The 19,033-nt window shown below is 30.0% G+C and overlaps 7 protein-coding genes across 11 annotated transcripts; 4 read left to right on the top strand and 3 right to left on the bottom strand.

Moving 5' to 3' along the window:
- The first annotated feature begins 520 nt into the window (after positions 1-520).
- Sf3b2 (splicing factor 3B subunit 2) lies at positions 521-3,522 on the top strand. Its single transcript, XM_069125344.1, has 3 exons — positions 521-1,009; positions 1,190-3,295; positions 3,375-3,522. Exons 1-3 carry the CDS (start codon positions 986-988, stop codon positions 3,441-3,443), a joined length of 2,199 nt encoding a protein of 732 aa, XP_068981445.1. The 5' UTR covers positions 521-985; the 3' UTR covers positions 3,444-3,522.
- A 218-nt stretch (positions 3,523-3,740) lies between these two features.
- Positions 3,741-7,621, bottom strand: LOC138185962 (GPI ethanolamine phosphate transferase 1). The gene is made up of 8 exons (XM_069125338.1): positions 6,682-7,621; positions 6,372-6,592; positions 6,074-6,293; positions 5,689-5,974; positions 5,182-5,626; positions 4,777-5,113; positions 4,297-4,687; positions 3,741-4,211 (listed from the first exon to the last, which is right to left on the bottom strand). The coding sequence occupies exons 1-8, from the start codon at positions 6,915-6,917 to the stop codon at positions 3,792-3,794; spliced, it is 2,556 nt and encodes an 851-aa protein (XP_068981439.1). The 5' UTR covers positions 6,918-7,621; the 3' UTR covers positions 3,741-3,791.
- A 421-nt stretch (positions 7,622-8,042) lies between these two features.
- On the top strand, positions 8,043-11,730 carry LOC138185973 (optic atrophy 3 protein homolog). 3 transcript variants are annotated; one of them, XM_069125356.1, is made up of 3 exons: positions 8,043-8,274; positions 8,480-8,685; positions 8,840-11,730. In XM_069125356.1, the coding sequence occupies exons 2-3, from the start codon at positions 8,544-8,546 to the stop codon at positions 9,331-9,333; spliced, it is 636 nt and encodes a 211-aa protein (XP_068981457.1). In that variant the 5' UTR covers positions 8,043-8,274; positions 8,480-8,543; the 3' UTR covers positions 9,334-11,730. The 3 variants fall into 3 exon arrangements, with proteins under 3 accessions (XP_068981457.1, XP_068981455.1, XP_068981456.1); XM_069125354.1 differs by having other exon boundaries at positions 8,045-8,269; XM_069125355.1 differs by lacking the exon at positions 8,043-8,274 and having other exon boundaries at positions 8,294-8,685.
- LOC138185971 (centrosomal protein CCDC61) lies at positions 9,457-12,055 on the bottom strand. Of its 2 annotated transcripts, XM_069125353.1 has the most exons (7): positions 11,887-12,055; positions 11,648-11,730; positions 11,436-11,587; positions 11,170-11,366; positions 10,834-11,109; positions 10,647-10,727; positions 9,457-9,896 (listed from the first exon to the last, which is right to left on the bottom strand). In XM_069125353.1, the coding sequence occupies exons 1-7, from the start codon at positions 12,053-12,055 to the stop codon at positions 9,820-9,822; spliced, it is 1,035 nt and encodes a 344-aa protein (XP_068981454.1). In that variant the 3' UTR covers positions 9,457-9,819. The 2 variants fall into 2 exon arrangements, with proteins under 2 accessions (XP_068981454.1, XP_068981453.1); XM_069125352.1 differs by having other exon boundaries at positions 9,457-11,109; positions 11,648-11,728; positions 11,816-12,055.
- A 270-nt stretch (positions 12,056-12,325) lies between these two features.
- Positions 12,326-16,097, top strand: yata (N-terminal kinase-like protein yata). The gene is made up of 12 exons (XM_069125339.1): positions 12,326-12,466; positions 12,588-12,734; positions 12,810-12,938; positions 13,027-13,238; positions 13,565-13,655; positions 13,738-14,220; positions 14,302-14,523; positions 14,596-14,848; positions 14,921-15,091; positions 15,172-15,440; positions 15,524-15,638; positions 15,715-16,097. Exons 1-12 carry the CDS (start codon positions 12,353-12,355, stop codon positions 15,864-15,866), a joined length of 2,358 nt encoding a protein of 785 aa, XP_068981440.1. The 5' UTR covers positions 12,326-12,352; the 3' UTR covers positions 15,867-16,097.
- Gnpnat (glucosamine 6-phosphate N-acetyltransferase) lies at positions 16,084-17,671 on the bottom strand. Its single transcript, XM_069125357.1, has 5 exons — positions 17,295-17,671; positions 16,969-17,089; positions 16,828-16,890; positions 16,610-16,737; positions 16,084-16,537 (listed from the first exon to the last, which is right to left on the bottom strand). Exons 1-5 carry the CDS (start codon positions 17,307-17,309, stop codon positions 16,295-16,297), a joined length of 570 nt encoding a protein of 189 aa, XP_068981458.1. The 5' UTR covers positions 17,310-17,671; the 3' UTR covers positions 16,084-16,294.
- roh (reduction of Rh1) lies at positions 17,202-19,023 on the top strand. Of its 2 annotated transcripts, none has more exons than XM_069125359.1 (3): positions 17,202-17,310; positions 18,622-18,786; positions 18,876-19,023. In XM_069125359.1, exons 2-3 carry the CDS (start codon positions 18,624-18,626, stop codon positions 18,947-18,949), a joined length of 237 nt encoding a protein of 78 aa, XP_068981460.1. In that variant the 5' UTR covers positions 17,202-17,310; positions 18,622-18,623; the 3' UTR covers positions 18,950-19,023. The 2 variants fall into 2 exon arrangements, with proteins under 2 accessions (XP_068981460.1, XP_068981459.1); XM_069125358.1 differs by lacking the exon at positions 17,202-17,310 and adding an exon at positions 17,988-18,097.
- The last annotated feature ends 10 nt before the right edge of the window (positions 19,024-19,033 follow it).

The raw sequence follows: 19,033 nt of genomic DNA, 5'->3' as shown, positions 1-19,033 counted from the left end.
TGACATGCATACTTAGTTTATTATTACATAATGTAATATCAATATTTTTCTATTAAAGGCTTGATTCCAAGCTGTAAATAAATATGTATCAATTTTTAATGTCTTAATACATGAACAGTAGAAAATACTGACATTGTCCGAAGGAACAAAAACTTGAAGATTTTCGTGCGTAATTTTATGACGAACACTTTCGCAGTTAAGAAGCTATTTTTGAGTTGGGACTTTAGTACTCAGAACGATTTCTTTTAGTAATTGTAACAGTACTTTTAATTTCCCATATCTACTGTGGTTTCAATAGCCGAGAGTATTATAAATAAAACAAATAATCATAAATGTGGTTACTTCCGAGGAGTAATTTATCTAATTGTAACAATTCCATTGATCGAGGAACACTCCGAAGAATTTCCGTGACCCTTACCTAAGTGAATTATTAAATACGAAGCCTTACGTTTTTCCCGCCCAGGATCTTCGGCACTTCGAGCGCACGGAAGAACAATGAGCGAACCTGCTGATTGGCTATTTTCTTGCGTTCGATAAAAACCAATCAGCATGTATATTCCGTTTTGGGCCTTATTGGACGCCCAGTCGAAATTAATAAGGAGGTTAGTTTCGTTTTTAAATCGTCTTATCGCTAACTTCTTTGAGCAGTCATAATCGTGGAATAAAGATTGTTTTACTCTCTTAGCATTTGGAGAGTACAATCCCAGTAGAGTTTTACATTTTGAATCAAATTAAGCTCTCAGCAATCTGAGGCATAAATATCGTTTAACCACACATAACGATCATTTGTAAATCTTACTTCAACAGTAGTCAGAGACAGTTCGAAATCTTCTCATCGTTTGGAGAACAACACCCCTTAGTGTCGTTGGCAGTTCTTCATTCGTTCATTCACTACTCTCACTTGTAAATAAGTTACCCAAGATTAATTCGGCGGGTAACAAGTGCAGTGCTGTGTCATCGTCATCGGACACACGTACGCACAGACATGGAGAATATAGCAGGAAATGAGGTTAGTTTTGTTTTCATTTCAAGGAAAATTATGTTAGTTATATATCAATTACTATAATGTTGATTTATATTTGAATTAAAATTTTACATAAATTTGTATTATGTTTCGTTGCTTATAAAGTACGCTTATAAACTGTAGTTTATTTATCTTAGTAATTTTCAATTATATACTTTGTAACAGACTCAACAAATAGCTCATCAAATGTCATCTTTAATGAATATGCCTCCAAATAACCATGGAGTACCAGGAATAGATCCTCCAAAAACATTACCTAGTTTATTAAGTCTGAAAGTAAGTCCGCCAAGTGAATTACAAAATCAGGCTTCATCGGATGATAATGGTCGAGATGCAGATAGTGATTCCATGAAATTACCAGCAGCTTTAGAACAAGCTTTAGCTTTTAAAACTGAAAGAGCTAAAGAAGTGGGAGCAGATCCAAATGATATAGTTTCATTAGGAAAGTCACCAAATCATGAAACTATAGGAGAAGATGTATCTCAGTTAGATGATGTCATACTTGAACCTGAAACAACAACAGAGAAAATAGATGTGAAGACCAATAAGACCAAAAAGAAGAAAAAGAAAAAGAGGAAGAAACACAATGGAAAAGAGGTGGAAAATAAAAAGGACAATGCAGAAAATGCAAAACCAAAAGAAGATTTGCCAGAAATTGAATACATTCAAGAAATTCCAACTGTTAATGACTTAGAACCAATGTATCGTCAATTTGCCAGAATATTTGAGGCATTCAAACTAACTGAACCTGAACCAAAATCTACAGAGGCAGAAAAGGGAGAACCAATAGGACAGTATCCACCAGTGACAACATTACAAACAACAGGTACTGTACCAAGTAAAGTACCACCATTGGATGATTTTGATGATGATGCAAATCAACAGCAACAACAACAAGGAACTGGAGAGAATGGAGCTCCACGACTATCCAAGAGGAAACTGAAGAGGCTAACGCGTTTGAGTGTTGCAGAATTAAAACAACTCGTAGGACGACCAGATGTTGTAGAAATGCATGATGTTACGGCAAGGGACCCAAAACTTCTTGTACAACTAAAAGCCCACCGTAACACAGTGCCTGTACCCAGACACTGGTGTTTCAAAAGGAAATATTTACAAGGAAAACGTGGTATAGAAAAGCCTCCTTTTGACTTACCAGATTTCATAAAACGCACAGGTATTACAGAAATGAGGGCAAGTCTTCAAGAACGAGATGATACACGTACGTTAAAAGCTAAAATGCGAGAAAGAGCAAGACCTAAGCTTGGCAAAATAGACATTGACTATCAGAAATTACATGATGCATTCTTTAAATGGCAAACTAAACCTCGTATGACTATTCATGGTGATTTATATTATGAGGGTAAAGAATTCGAAACTCGATTAAAGGAAAAGAAACCTGGAGAACTGTCTGATGAATTGCGTACTGCCCTTGGCATGCCAGTAGGGCCTAATTGTCATAAAGTACCACCTCCATGGTTAATTGCTATGCAGCGGTATGGACCACCACCAAGTTATCCCAACTTAAAGATACCTGGTTTAAATGCACCAATTCCGGAAGGATGTGCATTTGGTTATCATGCTGGTGGTTGGGGAAAGCCTCCCGTAGATGAAACAGGTAGACCTTTGTATGGAGATGTATTTGGTATATCTCGTACACCAGGTGGAGATAATATGGATGAAGAAATAGATAGAGGTATGTGGGGTGAACCTGAATCAGAATCTTCCGGAGATGAAGATGAAGATGAAGATGCAGAGGAAGGTGGAGAAGGTGAAGGAGAAGGAAAAGATGGAGATGGAGATGCAAGTGGTTTAGTTACACCCGGTGCAGAAGGATTAATAACACCTAGTGGAATAACATCAATTCCGGCGGGATTGGAAACTCCAGAAACAATAGAATTAAGGAAAAAGAAAATTGAAAGCGAAATGGAAGGAGGCGATACTCCTGCTTTGTACACAGTTTTGCAAGAAAGACGAACAGAAGGTCTTGGAGCAAGCATGATGGGTAGTACGCATGTATATGATATGACTGGTGCAGCAGGAGGTCAGGCACCACCGTCTGTAATTGCTGCACGACGTGGAGTAAGTGGGACAACATCAGATGGAAGAACGGAGAAAGATGGAGCTGTTGAATTAGCATTAGACCCAAGTGAATTAGACCTAGACTCTGAAGCAATGGCATCACGGTACGAAGAAACAATGAGGTCGCGACAAGCTCATTTAAGGAGAGAAGATTTATCAGACATGCTTCAAGATCATGTACAACGGCAAAAAGTAAATATATTATTGGATATTGATAAATTTATAAATTGAATATTTATTAAATTAATTTTGCTTATCTCTCTCTTTACAGAGTAAACGCAAACGGCAACAAAGTCAAGATTCGAAAGCCTCCAAGAAATACAAAGAATTCAAATTTTAAGCATAATTAATTAAATGACATATTATATAAAAACAAAAATTACTTATTTAAAAAATATAGAAATTAAATATTGCGTCAGGACTTCTTGAATAATTGATTATTACCCTTAAATCATTATACATGATTTAGTATTATTGCTACTAGAGTACCCAATTTTACATATTTATATTTCAATTATCTTCTTACAGAATGAAATTTTTAAGTAGAAGATATTAGAAATATATTAATTTCTTTCAAAAGAAAAACAAAAATATATCAATTTTTACTACATCAAATAAGAACAATTATATTTGCTTGATCACTTTATTATAAATAAATCGTTGATTTTATATACATATTTTATATTTTTTATACAATATGATCTTTTTTTAAATTAATATAAAATTTATGTTTATTTGGAGAGAACGTTATTAAAGGATATGAAAGATAATGCAATAATACTATAAGGCATGGAAGGAAAATTGCAATTGTAAATCTACTTATAGCACTACCAATATCTAGCCAACTTCCTTGAGGAGTAACATAATACATGAGTGGTAAAGATAAGCAGTCTCCCAGTAAAAGCACTCCTAGAAAAATACTTGAAGATCCAAGTGTGTGACTTGTACATCCAATTAACATTAAAGGAATGCTTAGTTTTAAAAGTATTAACAGGAACATTGTAAAGGGAGAGAAAACTGTCACGAAATGACGAGTCCAAGACGGATCAAACGAACTGACACTCGCCATATTACCTGTTCCAAAGAAACACAGCAATGTATATAGCATCTATAATAAATTGTTCAGGATTGGTATTGAGAACAGTTTAATAATTCAATTTGAGTTTAAATCTTAATTAATTAACAAAGGATACAAAGATTGCTGCTTTAAGCAACTCTTCTATTGTCAAAGGATTTTTAGTACTTTGATAAACTTGAATAGAAGACACATTAAATTGTGACCAACAGGATAGATGTAATGCAAGAATTATAAAAAAGAAAGGTTCATAAGATGCAGATAATAAGACAAGTGGACAGAAAAGTCCCAACACGATTCCTTGCATCCTTTTTTTTAATTGCGTAGGATAAGTAAAAATATATAATGGTGTCGTTGATAAAATCGTCCATGATATCCAACTTCGGCCATCTATACATTCTAAGTATATTAGTCCTGTGACTATCAGTCGAAAAATTTCGACTGCTTTTCTATACCTTGAATGCATTTTTAATGCAACTATTAAAGTTACAACACATATACTAAGAATTCTGAAAACAATTTTAATTAAAGATTTAATTAATTAATTAAAAATATTTAATAAAAGAAACATTACGACTTAATGTCAATTTGAACTTACATGATGTAAACTCGAGGGTATGGTTCTACAACAGGTAATAGTGGAAAAATAGCTAGAGACAAAGCTGTCCAAAAAAATAGACTCTGAGCATTTTTTAACACTATCTTCTGAACAAGAGTAATAAATAACATTCCTATACTAAAAGCAAATCTATATGTTAAGCCAATGAACATTATTGTTAATAAAAAAATTATTCCTGTAATTATTGTCCAATAATATTTGCTTTTACAGACTTTTAATTTTACTGTGTATATAATTATACTTCGAGTAGCTAGCCAGAAAGAAATCATAGTTAAAAACGCATAACAGGGTAATCTCCAATTATTACAACCTGAAACTATTTTACTTAAAATTAGAACCAATAATTATTTTTCAAATAATTATGTTATATATAAAATATCATACCTTTATGCATGATAAGTATCATAGTTACTAGAACTATAAATACACAATTTGTTATTAATAAAATAAAAGAATTAAGACGGGGCCGAATAACTCCAGTTATTTTAAAGAATAAAAGTATTATCCACCCTAGCCATATTATAGACAAATATAATAAAAATCTTGTTCTTTGATATTGTCGAAAATATAACAAAGACTTTTTAGCTAGCTTAATTGTATTAACAATTTCTTTCAATTTCTCATTTAGATCTTCTGTTTCAGAATCTTTATCGAAAATAGAAATTTTATTGTCTAATTCTATCTCTCGCCAATCAGCTAATCCATTATTTTCACAATTCATTTTATGATTTGCTTTTACTTGGTAAGTTAACTGTTTCAAATTATTTAACAACGCATGATTTATGTATTTAAGATTATTAGTACTTAAATATTGCCATGGTAAAACACCCTGAAAAATTACATAAATATCAAAAAGAATAACAAGTAATAAAATTTATATTATTATTATACTTCGTTGTTAATCGGAATTGGAGCACCAATCAAAGACGAAATCAGTGGTGTGATATCAACTTGTTCTACATTTTGACGAAAATTAAATGCATTAATTCCTGCACCCCAAACAATTAATGGTGTTTCTGTTTCATCTGTAGAGCCACTTCCATGTGATCCCCAGTCAGTCATTCCATGATCAGATGTGAAAATATATGCAGTACTATTATCTCCAAAAAAATTTTCTGTCATTTGTACAACCTCTTCTATTTTCCAATCAACATAATTCATGTTATCAACATATTTTCTACATTCAAATGTAATTTAGAGCTAATGAAATTATAATCTTATTAAAAATATCATTCTGCTTTTGTATAAAAAATGTAAGTTAGCAAATTTTGTATACCTAGAATGAGGTTTTGCTGTATGTCCTGTGGTATCACAGCCAAGAAGATGAAGGAATACGACAACGCGTTCAGCATTTTTAACTTTGTGGGCATCTTCTCTAAGCCAATCAATGTATTTGTCAAACACCCAAGAGTCTAAACGCCAAATTTGACCATGCATTATATCAAAATTTTGCCATTCAGGAGGATAACTATCGCCATGTACATTTTCTCCTGCACCTAATTTCACAAAAGATCAATCTGATTCTTTTTACATACATCATATTCTATTTCAAATATTTATGTATGTTGTGATACCCTTTGTGAACATAGGTATAATGTCAGGACTCCCCCATGCCCATGAGAAATAACTCTGATTAAAAACAGAATCAAAGTCAACAGGATTTTCTTTCCATCCTTTAAATATAGCACTAGGATCTTCATATAATCCTGCACAAATTGCAACAATGCCTGGTCTAGATTCTGTTGGCATTCTTGTATGAGATATACCCCAAGCGCCTGTATCTGTCATTATGTGTCTATGAACAAAATTACATTATTGCATGTATATATACACATAATTTGTAATTTAGAACAAATCTTTATCTAAGAAATAATTTTTAATTACTTGAGAAATTTTGGTGGTGCTTCAATGAAGGTTCTGAATCTTAAACCATCTGCTACAAATAAGACCAATCTTTTCGCTGGTGCATTTCTTAAAATTGGTACATTTGGTAGTTCTTGAATAATGGGAGAATGGAAGTTTACATCAAGTACACCCCATAATAATATTAAATGTATTGCCAGACCCCATATTATAAATGAATAATTGTTATTAACTATATTGAACTTTTTATTATACATCTTTTCAATCAATAATTACGACTTCAATAAAAATAAGTTTTTCAAGTGTTCACTTCTTTCGATAATCACTTAACCTATAAAATCAATGATTTTAAACGTATGATTTTAATTATATAATTAATATTGACTTCCTATTACTTCAACCACTTTACTATTAACGATATTTTATGTTATCTTTATAATTTTCTATTCTTTTTAATTCCAAACTTCTGAATGTAATGATAATTGTGAAATTATCACATAACCACACTTAACAGAAAAATTCTATACATGAAGTTGATTTCATAGATAAATATCTGTATTTGATATTAAAACATGTTTAACAGATAACTTTTCGCACAATACAAATACTCATAAACAAAAAATTATTCATAACATTGAAGATGATGTATTGATCAGTTTTTTTAACCTTCAAATATTACTCAAAAGTGATTCACGTACACATGCATATAGCATACTTTTGTTGTTGTTGTCACCAACAATGTACAGTATAGACGTGATATTCAATGCTTTTTCGTGTCTCATGTTTTGGAGGTCACCTGATCCCCATATCATTTCTGTATCGCATGCGAGGTTATCGATTCAGTATAATAGTGGTTTGAATTAAAACAAAATTTTCCTATGAAATTAAAATAAGGTCAAAAAGGAAATGGGAGTGCTTAAGCTTATAGACCTGGTCGCTCCTAGGCTAGTGCTGCACCATGCGGTCAAGCGCTGAGGTTAAGTAAAGTTAGCATATACAAGAACCTATAAAATTAGGGATCTGCCCTGTTTGATTGCATAAAATCATGTAGAGACTATACTAATGATTATGACTAATAATAAATATATGACGAAAGTAAAAAATTAAGAGTAAATAAATGTATAAAAAGAACTCTACACAAAGCAATATTATATGTATAATATATATATATATATATATATATATACTCTACATGTTTTTATAGCGAACATTAAAAAAAATGGAATTATTACTTTATTGTGTAAGGAAATACTAAAAGCGAATTCAAGATAGTCACATTTACAACACATTCTGTAGATTCGGAAATGCCGAACTCGCGTGTTTATTAGTTATATCGATAAAACAGCAAGATGTCGATAACGCGACGTTACATATGTCACATTTATTCTGTATCTCGTCGGTGATATAATCACTCACGAGTTATCTATGATAATTCTTATGTTCCCGTAGGAAGTCGCAGAGGGCATAAAAGCACCCTAATTTTTTGACAGGTCAATATTTCATAACGTGAGATACAAAGTTCCATTTAATGTCACGTCTATTCTGTCTTTAGTCAATGCTATCATGACACCACTATGGCTGTCTGCTATACTCTGAAATAATTTCAGAGGTGAGGTAATCATTTTGAATACAATGTGAGATTTATCTCACTTGCCATGACATCGTGACATTATTATATATTACGTTCTCATTATTTATTCAACTAATATGTATATAACATATAATAATTACGATAAATATTATATTTATTAGAAAATCGTCAATACTTGTGACACATTTTAAGCATGTTTCAATGTTTATTCATACATATGATTTCTAGGTTTTAATTAAATACAAACTGTGATTTTCTAATTGAAGTTATACGAATAAAAAAGGTTGCAAAAATGGTAGTGGGTGTTTTTCCAGCTCTCAAATTGGGAGTTTTATTTGTTAAACAAATTAGTAAGCCCTTGGCCAAGTTTCTTGTTAATCAAGCAAAAAATCATCCTGTGTTTAGGACATATTTTATTATACCACCTGCACAATGTAAGTACAATAAATCTTTTTAAATAAAAACATTTAAAAAATTATATGATTTGACTGTGATGTAATTAATATTGATATCATCATTAATAATAATTATAGACACCTATTATAACCACATATAATTATGTTTCATATTTTTATAATTTAATTACAGTTTACCATTGGGCAGAAGTAAAAGCTAAAATGTATATAATGAATCTTGGTAAGCCTACAAAAGTTGCAAAGTTGAATGAAACTATGGCTATAGAATTAGGAGCTAATTTGATGGGTGAGGTTATTATTTTTAGTGTTGCTGGTGGTTGTTTAATATTAGAATACAATCGCCAAGTAGCAAAAGAAGCAAAAAAAGAGGAAGCACGGCTTCAACAATTACAAACATTTACGGATGAGATTAGAAATTTGAATCAAGTGACATCTCAACAAGAAAGTCAGATTCAATATTTGCATGAAGCTATTCAGGAATTAGCAAAGCATACAAAGTATGAAGTGATTGCAAAGCCAAGAGTAAAGGAAACAAATTTACAAATGCAACAATTAAATGTTGATGAAAGCCAAAATGATGTGAAATCAAAAAATGAGAAACCATCAATAATTGAACGTGCTATATTATATTATGAAAATAATGTAAAACCAGAAAAATTCAGTTAACTGAAATTTTACTTTAAATTTTATTAATGATTGTGATAGAATAGGTACAACATAAATAATATTAAATGAAACAAATGAATTCATAATATTATAGTGTATATAAAAAATATTTCCCAGAATATATACTTGACTTAATATATGACTTTATATATAATTAAAATCACATACAACACAATTCTATATTGGTATTTTGTACATCATTATGGAGAATATTCAGTATTTTCTATTTATGCTTATACATGTGTAATTTATTCTTTTCTTTATCAGCAATAATTTTCAAAAACACATACAGTTTCAGAAAAACAAAAGTAGTTTACATCTATAAAAGTGTTTCAAGTTTCACTATTTTAAATAGTGAGGTAATTAATCTATTTACATTCAATTAAATTGTATTATATGAAAAATAGAATAATAATAACAATGATAAAAAACGAATACATCTTAGCATATATATTTGTTAATTGTTCATAAAAATTTACTCATTTATTACTTTATGCTTATCCCTTCTTTCAACATTTTCTGTAATGTGTGAATTCTTGTCTCCAAATTTTCAAACTCGATTTCTATGGTAAAAAATTTTGGGGTTGGTTATACAGTATGTTCTGTTTAACTGGAAACATACGAATAATGCGAAAAAATGTGTCACACAAAAGATGATCTTGAAAAGTAAAGGTGATATTAAAATATTTAAATGGATACCTCCATTTTACATTACATACTCTGGTAGCTGACATTCGGATGTTTTCAAAATACTACAAACTCTTATCTTTTGCACCAACCACTATTGACATATCAACTTTAAAATTCAAAATTTTAAAATTTGTCCTGCAGGCATTGGAGTTGCCTGATATATACCATGGGGATATTTAAAGATATTTTCCATAATGCTACTATTAGTATGGCATTGCCGAAACACAAGGCCGCAGTTTTTTTAATGATTCCAAAGCAGTCAACTGAGAGCAGTCACACTTGGATAATTCCCTGTATTACTCTGTCGAATTTGAAAATTTATATCTCGTTAGCGGATGGTACAAAAGACACAAGTTTGTAGTGTTTTAAAAACGTCTGAATGTTATCTACTAGAATATGTTACAAAAAATGGAGGCGTCTATTTAAAAATTTTAATGTCACCTTTACAGGATGTTTCAAGGTTATCGCGAGGTCAAATAAATAACAAAAAGCACAGTGTGTTCCCCTTGATACAACTTTCATCTGAAATATTTGTTCATATTTTTCCAGATATCCGAACATTTCCAGTTAAACAGGACATACCGTATATGAACTTTATAATTAAGCATAGATCAAATACTAACTTGAATTCTTTGTTTTATTATTATATACTTTCGAATTTCGGCAAGGAGATCGTTGAATTCTAATCGATTCTAATGAACTCCCTGTAGTTATCAATTAAATTATATTAATATATTATATATTAATAATCATTTTAGGAAAATTATACAAATAAAATTTTTGACATTAATTGATAGCTTTGATTTACACCTGGTGATAAACTAGAAGTTTTATTACGACTTGAAATCGAAGAAGATCGACTTCTGCTTCGTCTAAGCGTAGAAGATGTACGGTTATGACATTTTAATGCTGGACTACCATCTCCTGGTTTTCTATTAGCAGATGCAGTAAGTTGTTGTACTTTTAATAACAAAGCTGCATTTTCGGCTTTAAGTTTTTGAATTTGCATTTGAAAGGACGCACGTTCCTTAACAACATTATTTTCTAACGATTTAATTGATTCCAATAAATGTTTTAAACCTTTTCCTGAATAGTAAAATATACTTAGAACTTTTATCTACGAAACATCCAAGTATTTATTTCTACCTCCATTTTTAAGCCTATGATTTTCTTGTATAAGCTTTTGATTCGCAATTGTCAGTTGCTCAACACGTTTCTGAAAATCTCTATTTATTCGTGTAGATTGCAATCTTTCAAGTTCAGTTTGTAATTTTCTAATGGTAGCTTGTAATATCATAGGATTAGGTAAACCGCAATATTCCAAAGATAATGGATAATGGATTCTTAACAGATTGAAGGCATATGTTTAATGTGTTTTAATTAAATGTAGTAAATTTACAAAATATACTTACCTATCAAATTCTACCGTGTACGTTAATATAAGATATCGACGATTATTTGTCGTATTATTCAAATTTGAACACGAACTGCGTTCAAGTTTACGGGCACGTAACAATTGTAAATCTTCGAATGTCAGCAGATCCAGAGTAATGGATTCGCTTGTCTGTAATTAAATTCCTTCTATTTTATTTAATTAATTGGATAATTTAAATACAAATGTTACTTTTAACAATCCAGATTGGAGCATAGCCACAAATACATCAAAATGTTTGTAATTTCCCGTTTTCTGCGTCAAATTTTCAATGTCTTAAAAATTGAGTAACACATAATTAGAAATAAAAAGCAAATCAAGTAATTGCATGAATATTAAAGTTCTAGTACATACAAAAAGAGATTCGAGATTTCTTAATATAACCTTAAAATAACATATTAAATAAGATAAAAAAATGATAAAGAACAAACATGCAGCATCGTAAAAAGACTGCCAATTCTCGGCGGTACATTTATCGGTAATAGTAAGCTCCAAATTACGTTGACATCCCTTAAAAACAGTAACTTTGATCTTTACAATGTATTCTTTGCCACTTTTAAAAGTATAACTTGTCACCAGAGATGGACCAACTTTGTTCATACTTAGCGACAGACATTAACGTATCATCGGATATCTGACATAAAAAGTTGTCGAATAAACTGGCAAAAATAGTTATATTGAAATATAATAAAAAAAAAAATTGTATCAGTGGATCGTGTTGAAATTTTACACTGATTTATACGCGAGAAATATGAGTTCAATATTAAGTACGTAATCGTCGCGAAGTAGCAGCGCGGTTGAAGATATAGTTGATGCGTAGCTGTCAGTGTGATGATAAGGTTCTGAGTCAAAGAATGAATTTGATTTATATCAGAGTTAAATAATTGAATCAAAAATATGTGGTCCTTCTTTTCAAGAGACCCCACCAAAGATTTTTCATATGAGATCGGTGAACCGGTTTCTAGTTTAGATGATAAGAGCATCTGGACACTGCATAGGGCTAAGAAAAAGGTACCATAACCTGATGCGGTAAAAATTCTTAGAAAATATTTCTCATTTTTAGGTATTCACTCAAATTTTATATTGTGTGTTTGGAAATTGTATTCTTATTATCCGAAATATCTTTTTGCAGGGTTCTACAGGAGGTGAAGATGTTTCAGTGTTCGTATTTGAATGTAAGACAGGCAATGAACATCTTTTGAATATAGCTCGTTCAGCGGTTAAAAGATTAAAAACACTTAGACATCCAAGTATACTTGCATATCTTGATAGTTTTGAGGTATAAAGATTTTATATTATAAAATTGCATTAGTAATATGAATATACAGTAATATAATTTGTCTTATAATTTCAGACTAATAAAGTAATTTATTTAGCAACTGAACGTGTAGAAACTTTATATAGTCGATTGATAAGGAAATCTGATGGTGATGATGAATCTAAAAGGGAACTATATTTTTCTTGGGGAATATTCCAAATTACTGTGCGTATAAAAAGTAAATATAATAATGTGTCATTTCACAATATATCATTACATATATATATACATATATATATATATATGTTAATAGAGAGCACTCAATTTTCTAAATAATGATGGTAACCTACGACACAACAATGTTAATTTATGGACTGTATTTGTTAATGAGGAAAGTGGAGAATGGAAACTTGGTGGAGTTGAATATATGACAGCAGTAGATACTGTTTACAGCGTATTACCATCAACATTCCAAGTATATTATCCTCTTGATATTAAGGAAAATGTAAAGCCAGCCACCAAATGGTAAAAAAGATTTATGAACAATTCAAACTAATTCATATTTCTATTTAATAATCATTACTGCTTAAAATTTACATTATTCTTATTACAAATATACACACACATATTACAAAATTATATTTTAATATAAAAAAATAATCCAATCGTGTTTTTGTTATAGCTACAACTTGTTTAATATGTAAAACTTTAACAAAATAATTGTCTTATTTGGTAAATAATAGAAAATAGTTATCTTATTCCTAAAGTTACACTACAATACTAGCTTTTCTATATGTAAACATTTAGGTTTATTGTTAACGCTAAGAAACTGATGAATAAATAAAAAACAGCTCAGTTGACATGTGGGGACTTGGATGCCTGATCTGGGAAACATATAATGGTCCACTAACTTTAAATTCGCAACTTAAAGTCACTGATAAAGTATGTTTTCTGTATATATACAGGATGAATATTTATTTTGAAATTGAAGTTGATATCTCTTAAATATCTATTTTTATTTTAGATTCCAAAACAATTGCAACTGATATATAGAGAATTGATCAGTAGCAATGAAGAAGGAAGACCGAATCCTGCAGATGTGATAGCGCGTTGCCGCAGTAATGGTGGATTTTTTAAAAATGATCTAGTAGATGCGCTTTTATTCCTAGAGGAAATTCAAATGAAAGAAAGAGGAGAAAAGGGGCGATTTTTCTCACAACTTGCTGGTCAGTTGGAATCATTTCCGGATGGCGTTGGCAGGTATAAAATTTTACCACAATTATTGGCTGCCTTTGAATTTGGTGATGCTGGAAGTGCAGTATTACCTCCTCTATTACAACTTGGTTGCCAACTGCCCGACGCCGAATATCAACGAAGAGTTGTACCATGTGTTGTCAAATTATTTGCATCCAATGATAGAGCAACGAGATTAAGATTATTGCAACAGCTAGATCGATTTGTTGATCATTTACAACCAGCAACAGTTAATGAAGCTATCTTTCCACAGGTAATTATAAATACTAATTGCTTTTTATTATGCAAAAATACAGAAGATTCAAGATGCTTTGATGTTATTTATTAATTACAGGTAGCCAAAGGGTTTTTAGATACAAATGCTGCAATCAGGGAACAAACAATAAAATCTGTTGTACATTTAGCACCAAAATTAGATTATAACAATCTTAATGTGGAAACATTAAGGTATTTTGCTAAACTTCAATCGAAAGATGAACATGGCGGCATACGTACTAATACTACAGTCTGTTTAGGAAAAATTGCTCAACATCTTCATCCTCAAATTAGGCAAAAAGTAATTTCAATTTAGACATAAAAGTTATAAAGTGATATCTAATAGTGATTACAAATAACAACGTTATCGTAGGTATTAATTGGAGCATTTATTCGAGGTACACGAGATTCCTTTCCACCGGCTAGAGCGGCGAGTATTTTAGCATTAGCTGCAACGCAGCAATACTTTTTACTACAGGAAGTTGCAAATCGTATTTTACCAGCTCTGTGCCCACTCACTACAGATGTGGATAAGGGAGTAAGAGATAACGCATTCCGAACTATCCGTGGATTTCTATCAAAACTAGAAAGAGTATCGGAAAATCCAGGATTACGTGAATCTATGGGTACTAAAACGATCCAGAGATTTTATTTATAAGTAATCAACATAATTGATAATGTAAACGATATGATTTCAGAGGCTGATGTAAATACAGCTACACCAAGCCTTAGCAATGCAGCCGCAACATGGGCTGGCTGGGCTGTAACAGCAGTTACTGCCAAATTTTATCGCAGTCAATCGGATACACCTAAATCATCAAATCCGCATAACATATCTAGAATTTTACTAAACAAACCCGCCTCTTTAGGTATCTAATTTATATATATGTATATATTTTATTATACTACTATGAAACACTGTTTACATAAATATATGATAAAATTACAGAGCAAGCTAGCAGTTCGCAAAGTAGTGCTAGTACAACTGCCACGACAAGTAGTGCTACAAGTATGACGTCATTAGACCATGATCATGAACACGATTTACAGAATGCTACAAACGCAAATTCAGATTGTGATTGGGACTGGGATGCTGACAATTGGGGTGATATGGAAGAAGGACCTTCTAGTACATCAGGACATGGACTAAGTAATATTTCACCATCTTGTCATTCTCCTAAACCTAATGATCAGTGGACAAGCCTTGAAGAAGAACCAGTTTGTATTATTCGAAATTAAAGATATTAATATATTAGCATACCACATAAAATAAAAAAATGGAAATTAAATATTTCGTTTAGGAGGAAGAAGCAGCACAGGATGTAGAAGATAAGAATGATTCTTCTGAGGTAGGTTGGGAGGATTCAGAATTTCAGCCTCTGGAAGATTTTCAACCATTAGAACATACACAATCAGGTATGTCTATATTTTTATAACCGTCACATTGATATAAACATTTAACTAATAATTTGAATTAATTCTTTTGCATAAGAAAATGCTGAAAGTACTAATACAATTAGTGGAAACAATAAATTAGAAGAAGCAAGAAGAAAGCGTGAGGAGCGTAAATTAGCAAGGCAAAGACAAATGGAAGCAAAGAGAGCGATAAAATTACGAAATAATGTCGCTGCTAAGAAACTCTAATTTAAATACCATAATTTAATGATTGCGTTCATGTATTTAACAAAAACAAGAATTAAAAAATGATGAAAACGAGAAAAGTATTTTTTCTATTAATGACTAGTTGATATTTGTTAAAAATTAATTTTGAATTGTTTTTCTAACATTGTTTATTGCATTATTATATATTCTTATAAAGTATTATACATATGTCCAGTAAAATATAATTACAAATCAATACTTTTTTAACCTGTACATCCCATGTTATATTTATTAATTCATATTGAAATAATTTATTGACTAAAAAATTTTAAAAAGAGTAATAATTGTTTTTCAAATATTGAAAATGAAGCAATAAGAATCCCTGTTTAAAATCGAGGTATGCTGAAATTATGTAATGATTTAAACTATAAATTTTTTATAACAACTTTTAAGTATTGTTTCTTCTATCGTCATAAATGAGATTGTTCTGTATTGTTTTCAGTTGAAAATCTCATATTAAGATAATTGGCATTGCTAGGCTCACGTTTAAAGCCTAAACTTTCATAGAATGGTATAAGATGATCTTTACAATCCAATGATAATTTATAGCATCGTAAATAGCGTGACAATTGTAATATAATTTTGATTACCAGCTTTCCTAGATGCTTACCACGGTATTTACTATTTACTACCACATCTTCTAAACGTCCTCTCTGTAACAAATTTCTCTTTCTTGTGGGAAAATCTTTATTTTATAAGAAATATTAAGAGAGTAAAAAACATACCACTGCACAATTGTGAATAAACTTTTGTTCTACAACTAATGTTGCAGTTGCAACTACTTTTTCAGTGTTTATATCTTCTATTACAATGATGTAATAGCTACCAGTATTTTTCATCATATGAAAACGATCTGTGTATTAGGAAATAAGATTAAACAGATTTTTATTATTATATCTTCTATACTCATCTTTATACAAAAGTTAACTTAAAAAAGACTTACTAAGAAATTGTTCTCTATTGATATTTCCGACTTCAGTTAATTGAGCCAAGAGCTGAAGAAAACCTTTCAAATAAATATCACAGTGTTAATAGATAAACTACATTATTAGTGATAATAACTGTTTTATAATCTTTCTTTTACCTCTATCATAATCTTCTGATTTTAAAGGCCTAATTAATAAACCATCGATGTGTGACAAGGACAATCGATCCAATACACTCGAATTAAATAATTCGATTTCTGTATCTTCAAGACATTTTTCCTGTTATTATTCAATAAACCAAAAATTAATTAGTAATTAACATATTGCTTAAAAGATTAACGTAGTAACAACATTATGAATTCAGAGAAATCTTATACTTAGTAACATATTGTTTTTATCAAAATTATTTTTAAACTACACACAGACAACAAATGAAGTTCTTTAAATCCAAAAGTTAAGCTTAAAAACGAGAAGCATTTACAACCTCTATAGAACTCATGGCAAGTACACGCACAATTTCAGATTTATTATTAATCAATCGTGTTTGGGATAGATTCTCTTATCTTCCGCGCTCGTTCAGATTATACATATGGAGACCTTCACTAATATTTTAATTGATCTTATTGTAACATAAGGTGTCACTTTCACGCAACTACCTTCAAATGCCTTTATATTCTTATAATTTATTTCAAGGATTAACTTGATAAGTCCGCATTAAAAATCTACTTTCGTTTATGATTGTATACACTGTATCATGATAAGACAGATTTACGTGTTGATAAAATGAATTGTAATCTTATTAAAAACCATATTTTATTTATACATGTTATATATAATATTCAAATTATTTTTTATTTTCATTAATACCAGCTGTTTAATATTCATATATGTGATTACTTATTAATATATAAGTTATTGATAAAATTAATATTTAAACAGAACTTTATATAGAAATTTATATGATTCATTCATTAACGAGAAATAAAGTATGTTCAGTGATTAACTTTTATTTTGTAGTTTATTTCAAAAATTAAAATATAGTGGATTGTTGGTTACTATTAATTACTAATGTTTTAGCAGATCTTATTAGTTTCTTTTCTTTAAATATGTCTGATTCTTAACCAATAAAATTTTAAATCTTGGACTACAATGGTAGATAATTGTGATTCGATACTTTTCGATATATTTTAGTAGGATGCTGGTTATATAATATTGTTCTATGGCTGTAACAATCATAGCAGATCCGTTTCGTCCGTTTGTTAAGATTGTGTTCTAAACTGATAAAAGATAAATAATATTTTATATTTCATTTTGGTATTAAACATTCGGTAAATAAATTTTTTTATGTAAATGTTAAACAATATAAAAATCATATTAAAGCTATATGTAAAATATTAATATGCAGAAGAAACTCATTATTCGCGCTGTAAATGTAATTTTCGTACTATCGAACATTAATTTTGTAATTATATTTGCAGACTCCGTAATAGAACAAATTATACAAATATAGAATTACACATATATTTGTCAGATACGTTCCATTCAGTTATAATTGAGTGAATCAGTTTTTATTAATCAAATTTCAAGTACGATACATAATATATATTTTCAGGATTCTTAAAGAATAAAAAAAATATTCTTTTTCATTAAATAAAGTATTATTGTAAAACTAATTATAAACTACAAACCGTATGCTTTTTCTTATGGAATATTATTTTTTAATCATTTAAACATAGACACAAATAACAAACAATAAAAATTAATATTAAACATTAATATCAAAATAAATATTAATAATAAACTATTTTTAGCCATGTCTGGAACACAAATGAAGTACCCATATTCACTGGCTGCAAAAATTAGACGATTTCCATTTCATCATTATATGTTTATAACAAAGAATGGTTGGGTACTTAGATATTGGGCAATTAGTACAATAGTTTGTTTACCTCTGTTCTATAAATTCCATAAAATGAGTAAGTACAATACTTTTGGAAAACCTATTTAATGTTATTTTAGTGTTTATATACGTAAGGATTAATAATTTCTTCTTGTTGTATTGCAGGTCATGCTCCAGAAAATGTGAAAAAATGGGAAGAGCTCCACAAAGAACAATTTTCTGGGAAAATGCATCATTAAATTATAAATTAAAAACATTGTAGTATGATATGAAAGGGAAATATATATGAATACTTTCAAATTGTATATAAAAATTCTATTTAA

Source organism: Bombus flavifrons, chromosome 13 (assembly GCF_040668555.2).
Source record: "Bombus flavifrons isolate JBK064 chromosome 13, iyBomFlav1_principal, whole genome shotgun sequence".
Classification (NCBI taxonomy): domain Eukaryota; kingdom Metazoa; phylum Arthropoda; class Insecta; order Hymenoptera; family Apidae; genus Bombus; species Bombus flavifrons.
Note: the sequence above shows the minus strand (reverse complement) of the source record. Positions and strands in the feature narration are given on the sequence as shown.

Excerpts from the sequence above, each read along its gene's own strand:
- Sf3b2 (XM_069125344.1), top strand. The coding sequence starts at position 986 with ATGGAGAATATAGCAGGAAATGAG. Across the intron at positions 1,010-1,189 it reads AGAATATAGCAGGAAATGAG|ACTCAACAAATAGCTCATCA; the intron begins GTTAGTTTTGTT and ends ACTTTGTAACAG. Across the intron at positions 3,296-3,374 it reads ATCATGTACAACGGCAAAAA|AGTAAACGCAAACGGCAACA; the intron begins GTAAATATATTA and ends CTCTCTTTACAG.
- LOC138185962 (XM_069125338.1), bottom strand. The coding sequence starts at position 6,917 with ATGTATAATAAAAAGTTCAATATAGTTAATAACAATTATTCATTTATA. Across the intron at positions 5,975-6,073 it reads ACAGCAAAACCTCATTCTAG|AAAATATGTTGATAACATGA; the intron begins GTATACAAAATT and ends ATTTGAATGTAG. Across the intron at positions 4,212-4,296 it reads TGCTTAAAGCAGCAATCTTT|ATGCTATATACATTGCTGTG; the intron begins GTATCCTTTGTT and ends AATTTATTATAG.
- LOC138185973 (XM_069125356.1), top strand. The coding sequence starts at position 8,544 with ATGGTAGTGGGTGTTTTTCCAGCTCTCAAATTGGGAGTTTTATTTGTT. Across the intron at positions 8,686-8,839 it reads TATTATACCACCTGCACAAT|TTTACCATTGGGCAGAAGTA; the intron begins GTAAGTACAATA and ends ATTTAATTACAG.
- LOC138185971 (XM_069125353.1), bottom strand. The coding sequence starts at position 12,055 with ATGAACAAAGTTGGTCCATCTCTGGTGACAAGTTATACTTTTAAAAGT. Across the intron at positions 11,588-11,647 it reads TCCAATCTGGATTGTTAAAA|ACAAGCGAATCCATTACTCT; the intron begins GTAACATTTGTA and ends ATTTAATTACAG. Across the intron at positions 11,367-11,435 it reads TACACGGTAGAATTTGATAG|AATCCATTATCCATTATCTT; the intron begins GTAAGTATATTT and ends CAATCTGTTAAG.
- yata (XM_069125339.1), top strand. The coding sequence starts at position 12,353 with ATGTGGTCCTTCTTTTCAAGAGACCCCACCAAAGATTTTTCATATGAG. Across the intron at positions 13,239-13,564 it reads GTAAAGCCAGCCACCAAATG|CTCAGTTGACATGTGGGGAC; the intron begins GTAAAAAAGATT and ends AATAAAAAACAG. Across the intron at positions 14,524-14,595 it reads ATCCTCAAATTAGGCAAAAA|GTATTAATTGGAGCATTTAT; the intron begins GTAATTTCAATT and ends ACGTTATCGTAG.
- Gnpnat (XM_069125357.1), bottom strand. Across the intron at positions 16,891-16,968 it reads ATCAGAAGATTATGATAGAG|GTTTTCTTCAGCTCTTGGCT; the intron begins GTAAAAGAAAGA and ends TTTATTTGAAAG. Across the intron at positions 16,738-16,827 it reads CAATAGAGAACAATTTCTTA|ATCGTTTTCATATGATGAAA; the intron begins GTAAGTCTTTTT and ends CCTAATACACAG.
- roh (XM_069125359.1), top strand. The coding sequence starts at position 18,624 with ATGTCTGGAACACAAATGAAGTACCCATATTCACTGGCTGCAAAAATT. Across the intron at positions 18,787-18,875 it reads CTATAAATTCCATAAAATGA|GTCATGCTCCAGAAAATGTG; the intron begins GTAAGTACAATA and ends GTTGTATTGCAG.